Source organism: Castor canadensis, chromosome 3 (assembly GCF_047511655.1).
Source record: "Castor canadensis chromosome 3, mCasCan1.hap1v2, whole genome shotgun sequence".
Classification (NCBI taxonomy): Eukaryota; Metazoa; Chordata; class Mammalia; order Rodentia; family Castoridae; genus Castor; species Castor canadensis.
This window is the reverse complement of record NC_133388.1, coordinates 30,759,436-30,780,829: the sequence shown is the minus strand read 5'-3', so window position 1 is coordinate 30,780,829 and position 21,394 is coordinate 30,759,436. Positions and strand designations below refer to the sequence as shown.

Here is a 21,394-nt window from a genome sequence, read left to right as displayed (position 1 = left end):
CCTGGGGACAGGGGCTCAGATCTTCTCACAGGGGACTTTCAGGCCCTGTGAGACTCCCACAAACTGTGGGCCCCCTCCAGGGCAGCACGTGCGTCCTGCAAAGCCATCCTGCACCCTGCAAGCAGGCCTCCTGCCACAGCCAGTGCAGCTGTCCTACTCCTGGAGGGAGCTGGGAGCTCTTCGTGTCCTTCCTGGACTTCTGACCCCACTTGGGCCCTGGACAGGCTTGGCTTGTCACTCTCGGAAGCCCTCCTTTGGGGCAGGGCCCTCTCCACCTGGGACAGGCAGGCTTGAGTTGCAGTGTTTAACTCCCAGTGCTTGCTAGTATTTGGGGATGGAAGGGCAGAGGTATTACGGCCAGAGGTATTAATGTCACCTATGAAGAGTAAATGCAGCACCTTACCTTTCACCTGCAGAGAGTGGCCTTGTTTGTTGGGGGTGGGGTGGGGGTGGATGTGGCTCCCTCTGGGTGAATGCTTCTCCTGTCCCCGCTACCTGCCTTCCCTTCCTCTCACTTTCTCCTCGTCACCTCTTTCTTCTCTAGAGCTGTACTATCCAGCATGGCAGCCACAAACCACACATAGTGACCGAGCACTAGTCCTAACTGAGGTGTGTTCTAAGTGTAAAATGCGCACTGATTTCAAAGACTTAGGATGGTAAAATCAGTGTAAAATGTGGTAGTGGTCATTTTAAAAACTGGTTGCATGCAGAAATGGTGGTATTCTGGATACACCCGGTTAACTAAAACGAAGGGTGAAGTTAACACCTCCTTTACTGTGGCTCCTGGGAAACTTGAGGTGACATGTGGTTCATTATGTACACAGCTGTGCTGGGTCTCCTTCCTCACTGTCCCTGTCGATCTACTCTGTTTGAACCTTGTTCAGTGCCATTTTGGGGGTGAACAGTATGTATGTGTGTATATCTTCTCTGCATCTTTTAAAGGGAGCCAGTGGAAAGTCTTTCAGATGAATTTCTGGGCCTTGGGATCCTTACAGAAGTAGGAAGAAGCAGGAAAAGAGATGTGGGGAAGTCAGGGAATGGGTGGTTGGCAAAGAAGAGAAAGGAGCCTGGAGTGTGGTTCCCTGCCTGGGAGAGGGCAGTGTGGAAGTGGACCTCCAAAGGCCAGCCCCGTCTTCACAAGGCCTGGACACTGGACACTCTTCCTAACACTTTCCCAGAGCCCTCTGGAGAAGGGGCCAGGATTTTAGATGCTTTGCCTGTAAGTCAGCTTGAATGGACCTTTGTGTGTTGAGGAAACTGGGACCCCCCCCCCACTTCTGTTTCTACATGCCAGGTTCCCCCAGCCTCTGCAACTATAAAACAAATTTTTTGTTTTTTGGGGTTTTTTTTTTTTTGTGGGACTGGGGTTTGAACTCAGGGCTTCACTCTTACACAGCAGGCACTCTACCACTTGAGCCATACCTCCAGTCCATTTTGCTCTGGCTATTTTTGGAGATGGGGGGCTCTCTAACTATTTGGTACATGTCTCTGTGATTGTGGTGTGTGAGGGGTGCTGCTGGGACCCAAGCATGATGGCTGAACTGATGTGAGTAGGAAGGGCCCCTCCCCCCTACCACTTACAGTGGTTGTTGGCCTTCACCTAGGGTGGCAGTCCAATGTTCCTTGGGCAGTTGTACTAAGCCTGAAGAGGCCCATTAGGGAGCTGTGGCTGCAGGAGGAAGGGACAGTCACCAGAACACTCCCACTCCCTTCACTCCTCCATGACTGGCAGGTCCAAATCCAAAAGGCGAAAGATGACGCACAGCCTCTTGAGAGTGGAGGGAGCTGTTTACTTGGCTTAGTGTGTGTCCCCCCGGAGCCTTGGCCAGATCTTGGGATGGGGGCTCCACAGGGACCTGTCCTCAGGAGGAGCAAGCCTCACTCAAGAGCCTGAGTCCCTGCCAAGCAGAGGCTCTTGCCAGCTGTCCCGGCTCCAGCTTTTGGCTTTTGTTTGGGTGTCTCTACGGGCTGTGTGTGCTGGCTCAGCCCCCGGGCCAGCTTATGCTCCCTCCTCCCTCTGTCTTCCCTTAGTCTCCAACTTGACTCCAAGAAGCATACTGCACTCTTCCATGCAGCTGCATTAGGATCCCACAGTGGCCCTGAGTTGGGGCCTGTGTCACCTTACAGGGACTCAGAGTGTGAATGCTGTTTGTCCTTCCTATCATCTACACAAGTCTGGCCTCTTCTATGCAGCAGCTCGAGATCATTGATAACTTTTCCTTTTTTTTTTGATACTGGGGTTTGAACTCAGGGTCTACACCTTGAGCCACTCCACCGGCCCTTTTCTGTGAAGAGTTTTTTTTGAGATAGGGTCTCACGAACTATTTGCCTGGGATGGCTTCGAACCACGATCCTCCTGATCTCTGCCTCCTGAGTAGCTAGGATTTCAGGCATGAGCCACTGGTGCCTAGCTGTGTTGTGTATTTTTGAGACAGGGTCTTATGAACTATTTACCCAGGCTGGCTTTGAACCTTGATCCTCCTGATCTCTGCCTCCTGAGTAGCTGGGATTACAGGTGTGGACACCAGCAGCACCCAGCTTTCCTTTTTTTAAATAGTCACCTGAGAGACTGCTCCATGGTTTAGGGGCCCCAGCAATGACCAGAGAAAAGGTTAGATGTGTGGTTTTCTTGGTCTCAGGGCTTACCAGATTGCTAGTTGGGGACTGATCCTGTGCCCCAAGTGTCTTCCCTTTGTCCTCCCCTTGCACTGCTCTGGGGCACTAGGACAGGCTGTGCAATGGAGTCGATGTCCCAAGGTCTGACTTTCCTTTATGTGAATCCAGTATACCAAAATCTATTTTCAGGGAAAAAATGATTTTTTTCTTTATATACAGAATTGAAGACAAAATCTAAACTGGGTTAGGACCTGGTGGCTGCCATTCTCTTCCTGGCTCGCAGGTGTGCTTGCTATGTAGTTTCTCGAACCCATATGCCTCCATAGAAGACAGGGACACTGATAGCCTACTGGGCATCACCAGTAAAGCTGAGGCTGGATGGGACAGCTCCTTTTGGTGGAATCACTGTGGCTTTGCTTTGCCTTGTCAGCTCCCAGGGGCATTCAGAGCATCGGATTCAAAGGTGGTCTCCTTCATGCTGGCGTGTCAGCAGCCTGCACATTGCATTCAGTGAGGCAGACTGAGGTCCAGCCTCCTTGATTCTTTTCCTGGACTTGCTAGTGGGAGTCTTAGAGGGTGGCATTGTCTTGGGTTGGCCCCGTCTTGGTTCTGGAATCAGGATGGGAGGGTCCCCTGGCATTTGGGAGCCTCCAATCCAGAAGAACTCTGGAGACTCATTTGCTGCATTTCTGGGCTACTCCCCAAGTCTTCAATAGGGCTCTGGGATTCCAGCAACTCTCCCTAGTTAGCCTGACCCTGCAAACTTCACCTTCTCTCCTCACTTCCCCTCCCTCCAGCCACCAGCCCCAGGGGTTACTCTGTTTCCTCCCCACTCACCCCTGCCTGCTGCTCCTCACTTCCCTAGTGTTTTCTAAAAGATATTTGATTTCAGTGAGAGTTGGGCCAGCATCCATGCAATATGCACTCTCTCTCTCTTTGTGCTTGTTGGAAAGGCGGAGGGCTCCTCGGGGGATTCTGGGTAATTGGGTTAGTGGCCAGCTCATGTCAGGAAATTAAAAGGAGGCCCTGATCAGGTTCCTGCTGCATGGGATTTAATGGCTTTGTATTTATAGAGTATTCTGCCTCTAGCCCATGTCAGAAATACCACTTATCTGGCCCTGTGAGTGAAGAAAGAGAATGAAAGATGAGTGTCTTTAAAAATTCTTTTTCTTTTCTGAAGTACGTTTGTGTTTTGAAGCAAACCAACTCTCTAGCCTTTCAGAAAGTAGCGTTGAACTACAGTCGGAGAAGTATAATCTATGTTTTCTACACCTCCCCTCCCCAGCCTGATACTTTCCATCCTGCAACCCCTGCCCCCTCGCCTGACAGCTCACAAGATCTCCCTGAGCTGGAAGCCTCTGAGACTCTCAGGCACAATGACCTCTGGCTGGACAAGTGTTGATTGAGTGAAGACACAGGCGATTCTGTCTGCATCGAATCCTTATTACTGTTCACTCAGGGCGTTTGTTGCCAGAGCACTGGACAACAGATTCACAGTTATTTAGATCTGGCAAAATCCCAACTTTGCCATTTACCAGCTTCCTGGACAAGTTGCTCTAACTTCTGTAAGTCAAGTCTCTCTTGCCTCCTTGGTAAGAGGAGAATGACAAGGATGGTCATGCTCTTTTTGTCCCCATCTTCCCTAGGATTCAACCATGAAGTCTGATGCTGACCATTGATTTGAGATAGATAGTCTTCATCATGTAGTACTGGTTTTATTTTATTTGTCTCAATTTTTGGATGGGGCTGGGGTTTGAACTCAGGCACTCTACCTCTTGAGCTACACGTCCACTCTATTTTGCTCTGGTTAATTTGGAGATGGGTCTTGAAAACTCTTTGCCTGGACTGGCCTCGAACTGAAATCCTTTCAGTCTCAGCCTCTAAGTAGTTAGGATAATAGGTTTGAGTCACCGGTCTTCCCATCCCTTTTTAACTTTGTTTTTCAGGTAGGATTTCATGTTTTTGCCCAAGGCCAGCCTGGACCTTAATCTTCCTGCCTAAGCCTCCTGAGTAGATGATAGGCTTACGCCACCATGCCCAGCTTGTTTGTTGAGATGGGGGCTCAATAACTTTCCAGTCCCTCCAACTGTAATGCATCTCTCCATCTCTGCCTCCTAAGTAGCTGAGATTATGTCATGAGCCATTGAGCCTGGCCTCATTTCATATTTTGTGAAAATAGTAATCAAGTCCACACATTTACCCACTGGCAAGTGCATGTCTTCTGCCTCTGCCTCTGTCTCTCCTAAAGGAGGGATAGTTGTGCTCCTCTCAAAAGCCAGCCCCTCCTGTGCCCTGAAGTCACCCTTGTTCTTTTTTCTTTTTCTTATTTTTGCTGGCACATGGGTTTGAATTCAAGGCTTCACACATGCTAGACAGGTACTCTACCACTTGAGCCACTCCACCAGCCCTTTTTTTGTGTTGGGTATTTTTCAAGATAGGGTACTATCCCCCATTTACTCTTAAAAAACTCTACTCTGGGTGCCAGTGGCTCCTGCCTGTAATTCTAGCTACTTGGAGGCTGAGATCAGGAGGATCTTGGTTCAAGGCCAGCCTGGGCAGATAGTTCGCAAGACCCCTACCTCCAAGATAAACCTGAGCAAAATGGACTGGAGATGTGGCTTAAGCAGTAGAACTCCTGCTCTGCAAGCATGAAGTACTCAATTCAAACCTGATTCCCATCCCCGCCTCCAACAACAACAACAAAAACTTTAAAAAGTAAATGTTGGGCTGAGCTTGGTAGGACACCTGTAAGCATGGGGTGGGGCAGAGACAAAGGTGGAAGCAGAAAGATCATGAGTTCAAGTCCAGCCTGGGTAACATAGTAAGCTTGAGACCATCCTGGGCTACATAGCAAGAGCCTAACTCAAAAAAAACAAAATGAAATAAACAAACATTGAGCAGATTCAGAAAAATATTTATAATATACAATATTAGGTAGGGTAGGGATATGTTTCTGTAACAAAGAGACTCCCTTTCTTCCTTGCAAACAACCAACCCAGAAGCATGAGCAGGTTAAAAATTTAGTTCTTTCATTGTTAATGTAATAGTTCAAAGATCACAGGAAACCCAGGACTGGTTGACAGCTCTACCATTCTCAGCCATGGCTTCCACCTGTGGGCCCCAGTTCTTTCCATCTCACAAACAGCCAGAAGAAGTAAAAGCCTATGCCAGGTCATTTGAAGGGCACATGGTTCTAGTCACAGCCCATTGGTGGAGCAAAATGGTCACATGGCTACCCTTCTCTACAGGGTAGTCTGGGAATTGTAGTCTACCTTCAGTGTCATTTGCTCAGCTGAAACTCTGTAGGTGTGGAAGGAGGGAATAATATGCTGTAGAGGACAAGAATTGTTGTTGAAAATAATGCCAACCACAAAGCATTCTGACCTCTACCGTCTAAGACAAAGAAAAGCACCCTTACTTTTAAGGTTCTCCATTCCCTTTTCTCCACTAGGTGGTGGACACTATCCTGGGTTTTGTGTTGTTTTCCTTTGCTTTTATTTTTTGTTTTAGCATCTATTTAAATCTCTGATGACTGTGGTTTGCACCTTGACTATTTTTAGTCAACATTTCTGAGATGAATGCTTCAGGTTGCAGGTGCTGTAATCCATTAATTTTCAGAAGTATAGCAGAAGTTAATAGATTCTAGACTTTGCAGGCTGCAGTGTGTCTGTCCTACATACTTTTGTGATGACACATGCACATGTAAGGAACGAGCAGGGCTGGGTTTTGATAAAAAGATAAAAATAAGTCGGGGTGCTGGGTTTATCTGTGTGGGTCATTATGTGAGTGGAGTAGAACTTGTTTATCTTTTTGACTTGGGCTTCTGGGGACTTGTGCTAGTAAACAGTGCTGCCTTGTTTCCTGGTTGATTATTCCTGAGCCTCAGGTAGGGTCTGGGAGCAGGGGTGAGCTTCTTCAGTTCTATGAGGTGGTGGTGACTGGGTTTAATTCGGTTGTACTGGTTTCCGCTTTTACTACCAAATGTTCTGGTGACTTCATAGTCTCACCAGTGCTTTTTGGTTTTAGCTAGTGTGTATAGTGTGGTCTTCTGACCACTTTAACATACATTTTCTTGACTTTGTGACAAGCATATTTCATGTGTTCATTGACCACTAGTGATTCATTCCTTATCTGTGATGAGGTGCTTGTCTGAGCCTTTCCCCTGTTTTTCTACTTTACTTTTCCTACTGGTTGTAGACATTCTTTATATATTCCAATAGAAAATATGTTATATAACATTTAAAAAATATCTAGACAAGTCATTTTTCATTTGTCAGTATTGCAGCAGTCTCCCCATTTGTGACTTCTTTTTTTATGGAATCCTTTGATGAACAGAAGTTAGCAGTTTTAACAAGCTGAGTTTATCAATCTTTTCCTTTACGACTTTTTTTTTTTCATCTTTTCTTCTCTGGTGTTGAGATTGAACCCAGCTTCTTGTGAATGCTAGATAAGAATGCTACCACTGAGCTACATCCTAGCCCGTATGGCTTTGTTTTTATGTAATTAAAACACGAAGTCCTGTTGTGTGTCAGTGGCTCACGCCTGTAATCCTAGCTACTCAGGTGGCAGAGATCAGGAGGATAGCAGTTTGAAGTCAGCCCTGGGCAAATAGCTTGTAAGACCCTATCTCAAAATAACCCATGGCAAAAAAAAAAAGTCTGGCAGAGTGGCTTAAGCTGTAGAGAGCCTGCTTGGCAAGCATGAGGCCCTGAGTTCAAACTCCAGTGTTGTGAAAAAAAAAAATCACAACAAAAACCCAATCTCATCCTAACTAGGTGTGGTGGTACACATCATGCCTGCCTAGTTTCCTCCTTATGTGGTTAATCAGGCTTTTTAGTCTTCTTTACAAATACCGCCTTTTTCTAAACTTTTTGTTTTACAGCTATTTAGGTCTCCAGAAAGTCCTCCCCTCCTCCCCCCTGCTACCTGCATGGTCCAGCTCCTCCCCACGTCTTCAGGGTCATCTCCCACTATCCCTCTCCTGTCCACTCACTCCCATCCATTCTGCTCCAGCCTCATCAGCTTGCTTTTGATCCCCAAGCGTGACAAACTTCCTACCTTGGCACCTTCAGAGTTTTTTCTTCTGCTTTCCATGCTGTCCTGTAAGCGGCTCTTTCTCATCCTTTGCCTCCCATGTCATCACTCCATCCCCATGCTATTGTGTCCCCTTGGTTACCTCTCCATCAAACTTGTCCTGGTCCAAAACAGCCTTACTTACTTGTTGGGTTTTGTACTTCTCTGGCAGCTTCTAACATTCTTGCTCTAATTAAGGCTGCAGGATAGCAAATTGCCTCTAAGCTGGACTGTCAGCTCCATGGTGGGTGTGACTGCCTACAGCCCATGATTGAAAGACTCTGAGGCAGTGCCTGGCACCAGCAGGCAGCCGTGCCATGATTGATTAGCAATATCTCTCACAGGCTAGGAAATGGAAGGTAATGGCACAGGTGACAAGTACCTGCCATGCTTGATCTGGCCCAGCTGAACGTAGGTGATTTGTCCCAGGGCCATACAGCTAGTGAGTGGCAGGGCTGGGCAGAGTCTGGTGGCCTTGGTGTGTGAAGCCCATTCCCAACCTCAGTGTGGACACTTTGCTTACTAGCAATGCCCATAGCCCCTCCTTGAAGTGGGGAAAGTAGGGGAAGCTGGATGAAATGTCTTTCTCCTGAGGAGTAAGTTTCAGACACCATTGGAGATAAGATGCCCAAGGCGAGAAGGATCCAGAGAGGAGAGCAGAGAGGGAGGAGACAACTTCAGTGTCCAGAATGTTGGGACTCCATCTTACCCACAGGGGTACTGGGAGCCTGCAGAGCATTTGGCAGGAGCCCTGGGACGGTAGTTGTTAGGTGTGTCTTTTATCCACCTGGCTGCCTTGTGGCTTTTGGAGAGTCAGCTGTGAGATGTGTCACCAGACTAAGAGTCAATGCCTAGATCCCCTGGATGGAACCCTAACTAGATAAAAGTATCAGTAAGACCCAGACCTGGCCCACAATCAGAGCCACTAGAGAAGCTTTGAAATGATGGCCATTCCTAGATGTGTCCCCAGGTCGTCTGGGGGTGAGTCCGTGTTCCAGGACATTGTGATGACTGCAGGACTGGCAGCCAGAAGCTCAGGACAAAGGCACAGGACCTGGACAGGCATAAATCAAGACTCACACCTTCCTTCTGGCTTGTGTGACCCTGGACAGATCACCTGACCCTTCTAGCCCTCAGTTTTCTTCTGGAACTTATGACAGTCATGCACTCTCCCTCCTTGACATTACCTTGTGGCTCAAATGAGAGGTGGGTGTGACTGGCTTTGTAAAGGGAAGTGCTGCACAGGCAGGAACCTGCTTGTGTCATTAGTACACCAACGATGCTGAATTTGGTGGTGGTGGTAGGGTATTCCAGATAAGAGAATAGAAAAGTCTTGACCATGAACACCTTGGAAGGTCAGCAAGGATCCTGCCTTTCTTTAGCCCTGGACAGTAGCTCCAGAAGGACGCTGGTTTCAGGGCCTTTTCACCTGCTGTCCTGTCTAAACCCCCTTGGTGGGAAGAGATGTGTGATGGGCAGCAGTGCCAGAACAGGCCTGGGGCCAGGTGCAGGGCTTCAGCCAGATATTTTTAGCACTTGGGTATAAAAGAAAGGAACTTAAACTGGCCTCCTCAACTGCTGTCCTGCGCATTTGGCTATTTTTACTTCCAAAGGACTGGGCTCTTGTCCAGCTTAGGGACGGAAAATGAGAAGAAAGGAGGGAGGAGGAGGGAAGCGAGAATTATTTTACTTCCATTAAGAAAAGTCAGAAGCTTGATCATATCAAGTCAGCAAGTGATCTGTCTGGAGGGTCCTACAGTCCTCCTCTGGATGGAGAGGCCAGCAGATGGGGCATGGCCTTGAGAGGCTTGGGGTGCCCAGCACCCCTCCTCCCAAGGAGTTTCTGCTCCATAGTGCCCTGAAGCTTCTATGCTATTTCATGTGCACTGAGCCTGGGACCCCTCAGGCACCAGGGTTGGTACCACATTGGTGGTGAGGCTGGTAGGGTAGGAGCAGATGTGACTGCAGCTGACAGCAGAACATGTTCTTGGGCTGGAGAGGTGGCCACTGAGCTCTGTTGGCACCTGTGTTGGGCTAGGTGCCATGATATTTATGTTCTCCAAACCTTAGGCTCTTTATTTTTTTTGGCAGTACTGTGGTTTGAACTCAGGGCCTCACACTTGGTAGGCAGGTGCTCTGCCACTTGAGCTATTCTACCAGCCCTTTTTTGTGATTTTCTTTTTTTTTTTTTCAGGATAGGGGCTCAAGAACTGTTTGCCTGGGCTGGCTTCAAACCTCGATCCTTCTGATCGAGCCACCACACCTGGCTCTTGAGGATTTTTGTTTACCACTCCTGATCCATGGTGGTTATAACTATGGATAGCCTGCTGTCTACCCAGCACTCTGCTATATGTTTTGAACATTTTGCGTTTAACTCCACTGGCCTCAGAAGTTTTCTTTGTTTTTACTGTGTGCTGCACAAACCTTTATTAAAGAGGGCACTCAACTTTGCAGTAGTGGTGACTGAATCCACCAGATGGTCCCACACTGTATGGCCGTCAGCACTCAGTGCACTCCACAAGACTTCTGTATCATGCTAGCGTTTTTAAAAGTCTTAATGGTTCTATTGAGATACAGCTTGCTTATTTAAAGTGTGCAATTTGGTGGGCTTTGCATATCACATTAATGGTTTTTATTTAAATTGTGGCATAATATATATATCACATAAAAACTGCCACTTAGAGAAACATTTTAAAGCCAGGAATAGTGGTACACATCTGTAACCCCAACACTTGGGAGACTGAGGAAGGAAAATCAGCAGTTTACGTCCAGCCTGGGCTACATAGCAAGACCTTGTCTCAAAATAAATAAATAAATAAATAAATAACACAATAACAACAAACAAACCCAAACCTATTTAAGCGTACAGTTTAATGGCATATTCACCATGTTTTATAGGACTCATCCCCGTCTATCCCCAAAACGTTTTCATCATCCCAGCGGGAATTCTATACCTGTTCAATGTTTAACTCCCCCTTGCCCCTTTTTCTTACCCCTAACCCCTGCCAGCAAGCTCCAGTCTACTTTCTGCCTCTGAATTTGACTCCTCTAGATGCCTCAATTCAGTGGAATTAGAATGTTTTCCGCTGCCTTATGTCACGTAGCACAGTGCTTTTACAGTTCATCCATACTGAAACGTATCAGAACCCTTTCTATGACCAAACAGTGTACATGTACATGTATTTATTTATCCATTGATCTATTTTTTTAAGTACTGGGGTTTGAACTTAGGGCCTTGGCACTTGCTAGGCAGGCACTCTACCACTTGAGCCATGGCTCCAGACCTAAATTCCTGCCTTTTTCTGTGCTGGGGATGGAACCCAGAGTACTGTTCATGCTGGGCAAGCATTCTTCCACTGACCTCTGCCTTCTGTTCTTTTGGGTAGAAACCTAGAAGTGGAATTGCTGGGTCAGATGATGAAAGCTTTTAGTTAAACTTTTTATTTTGAGATGATTGTGGACTCACTTGTACTTATAGGAAAGTACAGAGATCCCATGTACCCTTCTCCCAGTTTCCCCTAATGGCAACATCTTCCAAAACTATTGTACAATACACCGATATACCACCACATACAGTCAAGGTACAGAACATCTTCAAGGATGAGGTATTTTTAAATAATATTAGTTAAGATTTATTGAGCACTTAATACTTGGCATCTACCTTATTTTAGATACTTCATGCATTAACTTATTGGGAGTTAAATACTTAGTGTCCCTATGAGACAGGCACTATAGCTGTCCCTTTTTGTAGGTGAAGAAGTGGAGACACAGAAAAGTGCAGAAACTTACAGAAGATAGCACAGCTAGCCAGAAGTAGTTAGGGATGATACCCAGATCTGATCCAGGTGAGCTCTTTGCTTAGAGGTTTAGGGCACTTATCATATTGGTCAAGAGTAAGGCCCACTTATCTGGCCCTGGGCTCAATTCAAGGACTCCATCTGCACGGAGTCAAGTATTCGTGAAACACTTTAGAAATATTAAATTTTTGGCTGGTGCCGTGGCTTGTGCCTAAAATCCTAGCTATGTGGTAGGCAGAGATCAGGAAAATCACAGTTCTAGGCCAACCTGGGCAAAAAGTTTTCGAGACCCCATCTCAGCCTGCTAAGTGCAATGGCGCATGTCTGTCACCCCAAGCTATTGGGGAAATACAAATAAGATCATGGTCCAGGCTAAACCAGCTATAAGGTGAGATCCTATCTCAACAATAATCAAAGCGAAAAGGGCTGACAGTGTGGCTCACAGGGTAGAGCACCTGCCTAGCAAGTGCAAGGCCCTGAATTCAATCTCCAGTACTGCTAAAAAAAAGGGGGGGGGGGGCGGAATATTAAATTTTTAACATGCACACATTAAAAGGTTAAGCAGTATTCAACAGTGTTTAAACCAAAGGCCATGTCCAGTATTTGTGGGTCTGCAGTGCTTTATATCTTAGGGTTTTTATTATCCCAGACAACAATTGTAAGTTCATTCCAATTTTAATTGTGTTTTCTGAGTCAACTTTTTAGATATTTTGCTAATACAAGTGCACAAACAATAAGGAAACTTTCATTTGAAATTCAAGACTCTCTATTCCCACCCCCAGGCAGTGTTTGCAAGTCACATCCTAATTTAAAAAGTAATTGGCCGTGTATCAGTCAGTAAAACTGTTTTCTGCTGCAAGTTACAGGCTTGACAGCTAGGGGCTTAAGCACCAAATAAACAAGGTTGAATGCTCCTGCAAACAAGATTTCAGGAGATGGACCACCGCTGGTGTTACATAGGCGTCTGGCTCAGCCATAGTATCAAGGGCTTCACTCTTTCTTCTCCCATGTGTTTTGGTGTCCTCAGATGGCTGCCACATGGTTGCAAGGTTTTTGCCACAACCCTAGGCTTCATCTTCCAGTCTGGGGCAGAAAGGCGCAAAAGTTCCCCCAAATGTGTTTGTTCCTTTCATCTAAAGAGCAAAATTGCTACCAGAAGCCCGCACCTAGACATCTATTGGCCTTACATGCCATTGGCTGGACCCAGGTTATATGGTCAGCCCTAGCTTCTCGGACAGCCTGGGCTTGTTCTCTAAGAATCCACTGACAGGAAGAGCTGAAGGGCACAGAGGGGTACAAGCCTGTGGTGGCGTGCTGGGCACCAGGTGGAGGCCCAATCACAGGGGGCCAAGGGGGTTGCCTCACTCAGCCTATTGGAACCACCTTGTGACCTACCACTAAGTCATTCCGTTGTCACAAAAGCCACAGGTTGAGAGCAGAGTGGGTTTCACCATCGTGGCCTGATGGTGAAACTGAGGCTATAAGAACCACTTCATCTGAGGCTGTATAACCTGTAAGGGATAAAGATCAGCCTGGAACACCATCACTGGATCTCTGGGCTGGACTCTGCATAGAGGGGATCAGAGAAGCTGTCAGAAGCAAGGAGAGCAGACCCATTTCACCAGGCCTCTATGTGTGCATGATTAAACCTAATGAGCGCCTTTAAAAAAAAAAAGCTGATAATTGATACATTTATTGACATTGATCCAAGCTATTGACCAGTAGGCTGTAAAGATCTACAGAGAAAACTTAGAGGAGGAGAGTTTCTCTTTGCTGTGCCCTGAAGGTCACTCCTTGGAATGACAAGGTGCTTGGATACTGGCTTTTTTTTTTTTTTTTTTGGTGGGTGGAGACAAATTATTGATTCCTTCTAAGCCTCAGTTTTTCTTATTTGGAAAGTAACACCTGCTGTACATTTTGTGGGTTAAATGACATACTATATACAGGAAGTCCTTTTTGGATCATGCTGTTACCATTGTCACTGCTAATGTGACTTAACCCAAAGTTGTACACAGTGATTTTTGGAAGCACCCACCGTGCATTAACTCCATGACAGACCCTGGAGTAGGCCATGAGCAGCCGCTGGGCTCAAGGGGCACCTGGTCCATAGGGGAATCCCAAGGGCTCTTGAAGAAGCACCAGCCTGGTGTGGAATGAGGAGGAAAGAGAAATGTCCATTCTTGTATTCATAAATTTTTCCTGAACATTAAGGTCAGACTGCAACAGGTCAGAGAACATTCCAAAAGGAGCATCTGCAAAAGTGGTCACTGCCCATCTACCTTATTAAAGGATGGATTCCTTTTTACTTTTTGTTGGGCAGTTGTCTGTCTAGCTGACAGTGCCTGGGGTTGAGGTCAGCTTCTTACAGTGACTTCTGGAGAGAGAAGGGAAAGTGAGACCGGGCTACCTGCCCCCCCCCCCCACATGTGGGTGTCCTGCAAATGCAGTCCTCATGGTCCTTTGTGAATGAAGTTTGGATTTTCATTGTTGATCTTGCCAGCATTTCAAGGCGAGGCAGAGCTTAGTTAGGGTGGGAGTTGGGTTCCTTGGGTGGGGTAGGTCGGAATCTTCTGTGACTATGTGTCACATCATGGAGCTAGAAACTTTCTCACTAGGGAATCTCACCCCCTCAGAGGAGGAACTGTCCTTCCCGTGTTTGTGTGTCTGTCCTTCTGCCCGCTCTGGTTTGCAGGAGTGAGGGCAAAGGTCTGCCACAATCCCACCAGCATTCGGGGTTAGCGTGTTGCATGGACTCAGCTGTTCCCTAAGGTGAAGGGGCTGGTGGAGCTGGAGTGTACAGCCCCATCTGCTGGGATACCCTAGAGCAGCACCCCTAGGCTCCGTGCTGCCCATCACCTTGCTAAGAGGCCGGTTCTGATTCTTTGGAGGCCAGTCCTGAGATGTTCAGACTTTGAACAGCCCCAAGTGATAGCGACACAACTCTGTGAACCACACTTTGAGAAGAAAGGCAGCAGAGAAGGTTCCTGCACACTGACTCGACAGGACCTTTGCCAGCGTGTATGCCGATCTGCTCTGCCCCAGGGCTTTCCATGGCCATGACTGGCTCAATCTGACCTGTGAGGCAGGCAGGAGGTGCCAAAGCAGGCTCTCACTGATGATTGGTAGATCACCAAGGCCTGATCTACACCAAGTCCAAAGGTCCAACCAGTTGAGCCTCGTCTGTCTACAGAGGTCACCTACTCAAGCAACACACTCACTGTTGGCTTCCTTCTTTCCCCCAGACTGCTTGTGTGCACACCCTTGTCTCCTGAAGATTCCACTCCTGAAGAAACCATTCCAGCACAGATAAGATCAGCTACAACCATGTCTGAATCTCCAGGCAGAGCAGGGCTTATAAGAGGCCTATCAAGGGCGGAGGATCACACTCAGAAACTACAGGAGCCCTGAGCGAGCACCCAGGAGTAGGGAGTGTGTCCAAAACCAGGAGTCACCCTGGGGCTGCCCACATTTGGACTACTTCTTTGTGCCTGTTAATTCCATTGGCTGTGCCTTTGTCATAGGGCCATCTATGCTCTGACAGGGAGGGGTAGAACCCAAATTTCATATCCAGCAGAGGCGTCAACTGTGTTTCTTTGTTTGGTTGGTTTTGGTTTGTTTTTTTGAGACATTCTTGATATGTAGCTCAGGCTTGTTGGAATTAAAGACCCTCCATGCCAAAAACAGACACACGAGAGACAGAAAATCTTGACAAGGCAATTTCTTTTGATCAAAAGGGTACAAGCCTGTACTTACTCCAGCTGAGTGGACACATGAGCACAAGATGGCTGACAGTGGCTCCTCCTTATATCCCTGACACAGTTGTACCTGCCCCTAACCCAGGATTTGTCCAGGTCAAAGGTTCACACTCTCCCTCAATTGGCTAAAAGGCTTGGGGGATGGGTTAGGGCATGCAGTTGGCAGGCCATGGAGTCCTACAGGAATCCAGAAGAAGCAAGGACCCTTTAAACATGCAAGTCACCTAAGATGATGGCCTGAGATATTTTTAAGTAATCTAAGAGGGTAACAAATACATTTTCCTTACAGGCAGGCCTCAAACTCATGATCCTCCTGCCTCAGCCTCCCAAGTGCTAGGATTACAGGTGCACCTCCTGTTGCCTGATGAGAGTGACCTTAAATAGAAGTCAGGGTTGAAATGCTGAGCACACTCTCAACCCCATGTTCATGGCAGCATACGGAGTACTAAGGACAAGTACCAGGGTGTGGTGTGAATGCAAAGTGTAACTGGCCCCTGAAATCCCATGTTCTTTTTCTTCTTTTATTTTTAAAACTTTTTTGGTGGTACCGGGGTTTGAACTTAGGGCATCATGCTTCCTAGGCTTGCTAGGCAGGTGCTTTACCACTTAAGCCACAGCCTTGTGGTCTTGAGCTCAACCACCTTCCTTGCCCTCAGGGAAGAGGATGTGGGCTGCAGCACTGTATTGGAAACAGTGGTGGTTGGTGCCCGCCCTCAGCTTAAATGAATTGCTCCTACCCATCCCATAAAGTCATTTTACTTTCAATTGCTGTCTTTGCAATAAGAATCTTCCTCTTGTTCTAGGACTTAAAAGTATTTGCTGAAAGAAATAGCCAGAAGATTGCCCCTGGCATGAATGGGATCTAACTCTTCCTTCCATTAGGTTGCAATCATTCTGGCTGCCTCTTACCTCTCCTGGACCAAGGCCTGAGTGGGCAGGGCTGGTCTGCCACCTCCTTGGAGTGGAGGATGGAAGAGGCCTAGGACTGGGAGAAAGTGATCGCTGCTTCTGCTCTGGGGCCTGTTCTGTTGCTTACCCAAGGGAGGGGTGGCCCCAAGGTGAACTGGCTGCAACTCTGGGAAAATGATGCTCTTATCTTTGATGGAAAGAATATAACTTTGCCTGTCACCTCAGACACAGGTAGCCACTTCACTTTTCTTCCTCTGAGGCCTGTGGTTCCACATCTGACCTTTTATGTGTTTTGGTAAAGTCACTTTTCATGGTCAGGACAAGAGCTCATGTTAGCTTAAGTCAAGGAGTCTGTAAAGGAGACTGCACAAGGGCTGGCTTTGGAGAGCCTGTGGCAGGAAGGCAGAGTGGATTCCAGGCTGTCAGGGACCCCTGCTCTTGGGAACCACATTGTCCATCTTATTCCCTGCCATGCCCTCTGGTGCTTTCTGTGTTCATACTTTGGAGCTGATGTGACAGTTTCTACATGGTTTGGTGACTGAGTTTGTGTGCTCCCGGGTGCAGTGCTCACCCAAAGCCCTGAGCCCACTATGTACTTCCATGAAAAGTCTGATGATCCCAGCACCCCACAAAGGCAAGGGGTGCTGTCCATCTTGACAAGTGAACTCCACCCTTCCTGGATGCAGAGTAGACCTAAAACACTGACTTCTTCCTCAGGTGGTATTGTGTTCTGTCTTTTGGAGATTTGAAAATTCAAGAGCCAGAGGTCACTTGGAACCCAGAGTGGCAGGACCAAGCCTTGACTTCAGCTGGGCCATTACTATTAAGCAATTGTTTTAGGATTAGCTAGTCACCTGGCCTGAGGCTGGCCTTGTGGGCATGACCTGAAGGGCTTAGCCAGTGCTGAAATCCATAGCACCTCTGGCACTATTGAGACTGTCACTTTTCCTCCTCAACAGGTGTACGCCTCGACCGAGTGCGTGGAGGCCGCCAGAAATATAAGCGACGGTTGGACTCAGAGAGCAGCCCATACCTGAGCCTACAAATCTCTCCACCTGCTAAAAAGCCATGTGTGTACAAGGGCAGTCCATATCCCTTTTCCAACTGGGGAAATGCCATCTCCCATCACTGGATTATGGGATGGTGTGGATCTTGGGGAGGGAGCATTTGTGCCTGGCATGGTTGCCTGGCTTCATTCAGAAGGCCCATCCTCATGGGACAACACAGAACATGGCTCCAAATGAAGAATGGGCCTCAGCATCCTCCCAAAGGTGCTCTGCAGGTTCCTCCCAAAAAAGTCATCAGGCAAGCTCCCATGGAGGGCTATTTTCCACTCACTCAAATCACAGCAGAGAAATTCCAGCCATGTTTGATCTTCCTGGGACCCTTCTCCTGACCTGTGCTAGGCTTCCCCTCTTTGCCCTGATAGTCACCTTTCCTTTTTGGCCATTTCAGTGACCAAGATTGTCTCATACCTACTGGTAGCCGAGCCAGACAAGCTGTATGCTATGCCTCCCCCTGGGATGCCTGAGGGGGACATCAAGGCTCTGACCACTCTCTGTGACCTGGCTGACCGGGAGCTTGTGGTTATCATCGGCTGGGCCAAGCACATCCCAGGTGAGTCATGGGGGCAGGGGAAGAGTGTGGTCAGGGGCTCTCAGCCAGGTTCCCTGAGGCCTCCCCATGGCTGTGGTCTTATACATGGTGGCTGGTCCTCAAGTGGCCTGGGAGGCCTTGGTAAGCCTCGGGGTCCTTTGCCCTCCTGTGAGATTGGGGGAGCAGCTGTTCAGAAGGTTCATGAATATGAACTGTGGGGGGCTCTTCTGAAACATTCTCATTCTGGATGGGGCTATGACTGGATCTACAATTGGTAATATTCAAAGAGCAAGTTCATTGACCCCTTAAAGGACAAAGGAGTAGGGTTTTCTTGCAGACTTTACTGGACTCACACTGGAAAACACCTCACGAGAAGGATTGACTCACCTCCTATTAAAGAAGAATAGTGAAGAGGGAATCAGATTGGGATTTGAAATTGTAGGTCTGCAATTCCTAGCTGTGTAACCCTGGCAGGTTGCCTGCCCTGTGAAATGGGATGGTAGGAGGGCCTCCTTTGTGGGCTTTGATGTGAGGATGAAGTGATGTTTGTGAAGCATTGAGCACTGTGTCCGGTATGTGCTAGCATCCGTGCATGCCCACCATTGCCACCTGCCTGATCTCTTGCAGTGCCTCTTTATTTGGGTTCCATGGTGTTAAGGACCTTTTTTGGTTGGGAAGCATGTGCATTGTATTTCAGGCCATATGGGCTTCTTTGAACTCCCCGGACCCAAGCCCCTCTTGGTCTGGGTAAATGGTGTGAGTGGATTCCTTTCTCTGTGCTCCAACACCTTGGCTCAGGGTGGCAGACACACCCAGTTACCATCTGACAGTGACATTCCCCCCCTCCGCCCCCCCATGAACTCCATTTCTAGCTATGTGACCTGGGACAGTTTATCTTCTTGCTGTAGATCTTTTTTTTCTTGCCATGGCTTTGAATGAACACAGCATGCATGATAATATAGCAAAGGTGTCCCAGCCTTTGAATGCCAGGCGTAGGCCCAAGTGACACCTTGCATGTGCCACTCACAGGAAGGAGCCTCTGTAGACAGGGGCTCAAGCATCTGGTTGACTCAAGATGCTGCTGGCTGACACTAGCAGGCAAGAGGCCTGGGGGACTTCTTGGTAGCCTCTGGGCATTCTGATTTCAGAGTGGGTTTGCAGGGGCCTGACTGGTGCGCCCTTGCTGAGAAGCTCAGCCTCTGGAGGATTACATACTCAGTAGTTTCTGAATCTGCCCACTGCTAGCTCAGCACGTATAAGGGGTCAGGCCACTGCTAAGACACCTCAGCCTGGATTGCTCCACTAACCCAGGGCCAAATTGGGCACAGCCACCCGACCCTGCCCCCACACTCCTATTCTCTGTTGAACTGATACTGCATCCTTCTGATGGCTCTGAAGTGGCGCCTGCTGGTCACCTGGGTCACTGCTTCTTTATCACCCCACCCCCATAGCACTTTCAAGGGAGAGGAGTAGGACTAGGAGACCTGGTCTCCCTGGCCCCATTCTTCTTCCGTCTGTGCCCAAATGAGAGGAAGCAGTAGAGCCGAGTGGTTGCTGGGAACATGGACTTGAGAGTCAAGCAGTCCAGGCTCCCATCCCAGCTCTGTCCGTACTGGATGTAAGACATTCTAGTTTCCTGAGCTTCAGTGTACTCATCTGTAAAATGGGAATTATAATAGATCCCCGCCCCCAACCCCATTGCTGGGAGGTTGCTGCATACTCAGCAGCATTTGGTAATTACCAGAATGTCACCATGGTTGTTCTTACCAATAGTAAGTAGAGCTTCCTTTTGCACCAGCATTTCTCCTCATTCAAAGCTGAATTCCTCTGGACTAAGAAGTAAAATAGGCCAGGTGCCAATGGTTCATGCCTATAGTCCTAGCTACTTGGGAGTCTGAGATCAGGAGGAGCGAGGCTCAAGGCCAGCCTAGGCAAATAGTTCGTGAGACCCTGTCTCCAAAAATAACCATAGAGGTGTGGCTCAAGTAGTTGAGCACCTGCTTTGCAAGTGCAAAGCTCTGAGTTCATACCCCACTCCCATTTTAAAAAAAATAATAAAATAAATGCTGGGGCTCAGTTGCCTGTGTCAAGCACTAATTTGCCCATTTTGCATAAATCTGCATGCTGATTATTTGGGCCTGACCTTCCAGTGCTTAAGGTAAAATTAATTAGTGGAGTCTCTTGCCACTGCATGTAAACCTCATATCGAGGGCGACGACATATCAAGTGCCTGATGTTTTAAAAACTAACTAACTTAATCCCCATTTCTGATTATATGGAAAACTCATCTGAAGACAGGCTCACAGAGAAAGGGAGAGAGGGAGGGAGGGAGAAAGAGAAGAAGAAGAAGAGGAGGAGAAGGAGGAGGGAGGAAAGAGAAGAGAGGAGAGGAGAGAGGGAATGAACTGGCTCCTGTCTCCTCTGGTCTGGGACAGATGGAAGGGAGGACTGGTGGACTGGCCACTTCAGAGTACTAGAGCTCTGAGGAGGCTACTGTCCTTAGACACAGGGTGATATCTCATGCTTCAAAGTTTTGTAGCCTCTGGTCCGCAGCCTGGCACAAAGAGGGCACTCATACTTGCCTTTGCATACAGAAGGGGTCTGGCTGACACAGAACATTGTAGGGCTGGCCCTGATTCAAGGGAATGTGTTCTAGGACTCCTAGCTGATGCCTGAAACCTCAGATCAGATCAGATCAGATGCCTGGATCTTCAGTGCCCTGCAGCATTGCCATGTAGTACCCGTTACTCTGTCCTTCTGTGTTTTATGTCCTGGTGTTTCCTCCACATCACTACTCTTGTGCTATAGAGCATTATTAAGTAAACTAAGGGTGGCTGTAGCACATGCACTGCAATGCCCTAATGGTTGATCTGATGCCTGTGGTGGCTGCTAAGTGACTAATGACTGCATGGTGGATACACAGGACAAACGGATGGTTCATGTCCTGGGCAGACAGCAGTATGGCAGGAGATCTCTCTACTCAGAATACTGCAGAAGTTAAAACTTATGAATTGCTTATTTTTGGAATATTCCCAGTTAATATTTTCAGACTACAGTTGACCTCACACAAGGAGAGATTAATCTCTGCCCCAAGGATCCCACTGGAACAAGGATGAACTCTGTTGGGGACTGATAGTGATTTTCTCAGATTCGCAACTATTGTTCTGTTTACTCTGAGGTTATCCCTCCCTGAGTGCAGCTTTTTACCTTGATTTGAGTCTTCTAAGTTTTGGGCAGATTGGCAGATTGGAGGGCAAGCTCAGGTCTTCAGAGTGCCCACCTCCTGTTCCCTGTGAACAAGCGATTAGCGCAGGAACCAGCAGCCTTTAGCAGGCCAGGGGCACTTGATAAACTGGCTTTACACCTTAGGAGCTGTTTTTTTGCCCTCCCCAGCCAGGAGAGCCTTTGCAGAAAGTCACCATGCTGCCCAGGCTGCCATGTGCAGGGCATCCCCAGAGGCCTCCTCACGAAGAGTCCCTGGGTGGCCTGCTCCCAGGTAGCCACCGTCTGGCTGGATGAAAGATGAGCTGCCGAGTGACAGCAGCTGTGTCTGAAGTGGCCCCAGATCCTATAATTACATCTCCCTTTATTACCTCTCTAATGGCCCTCCAGGTCGGCAGAGACAATCATAAATTAGCAGATTATGAA

At 47.9% G+C, this 21,394-nt stretch overlaps 1 protein-coding gene across 2 annotated transcripts in view; it reads left to right on the top strand.

Annotated features, from left to right (window-relative positions):
- The window catches only part of Esrrb (estrogen related receptor beta), a 100,625-nt gene that overhangs the window by 67,031 nt on the left and 12,200 nt on the right, over window positions 1-21,394 (top strand). For both annotated transcript variants that reach the window (XM_074067485.1, XM_074067486.1), the window contains 2 exons: window positions 17,110-17,220; window positions 17,606-17,767. In XM_074067485.1, the coding sequence (XP_073923586.1) occupies window positions 17,110-17,220; window positions 17,606-17,767 (273 nt within the window). The remainder of the gene's footprint in view (window positions 1-17,109; window positions 17,221-17,605; window positions 17,768-21,394) is intronic.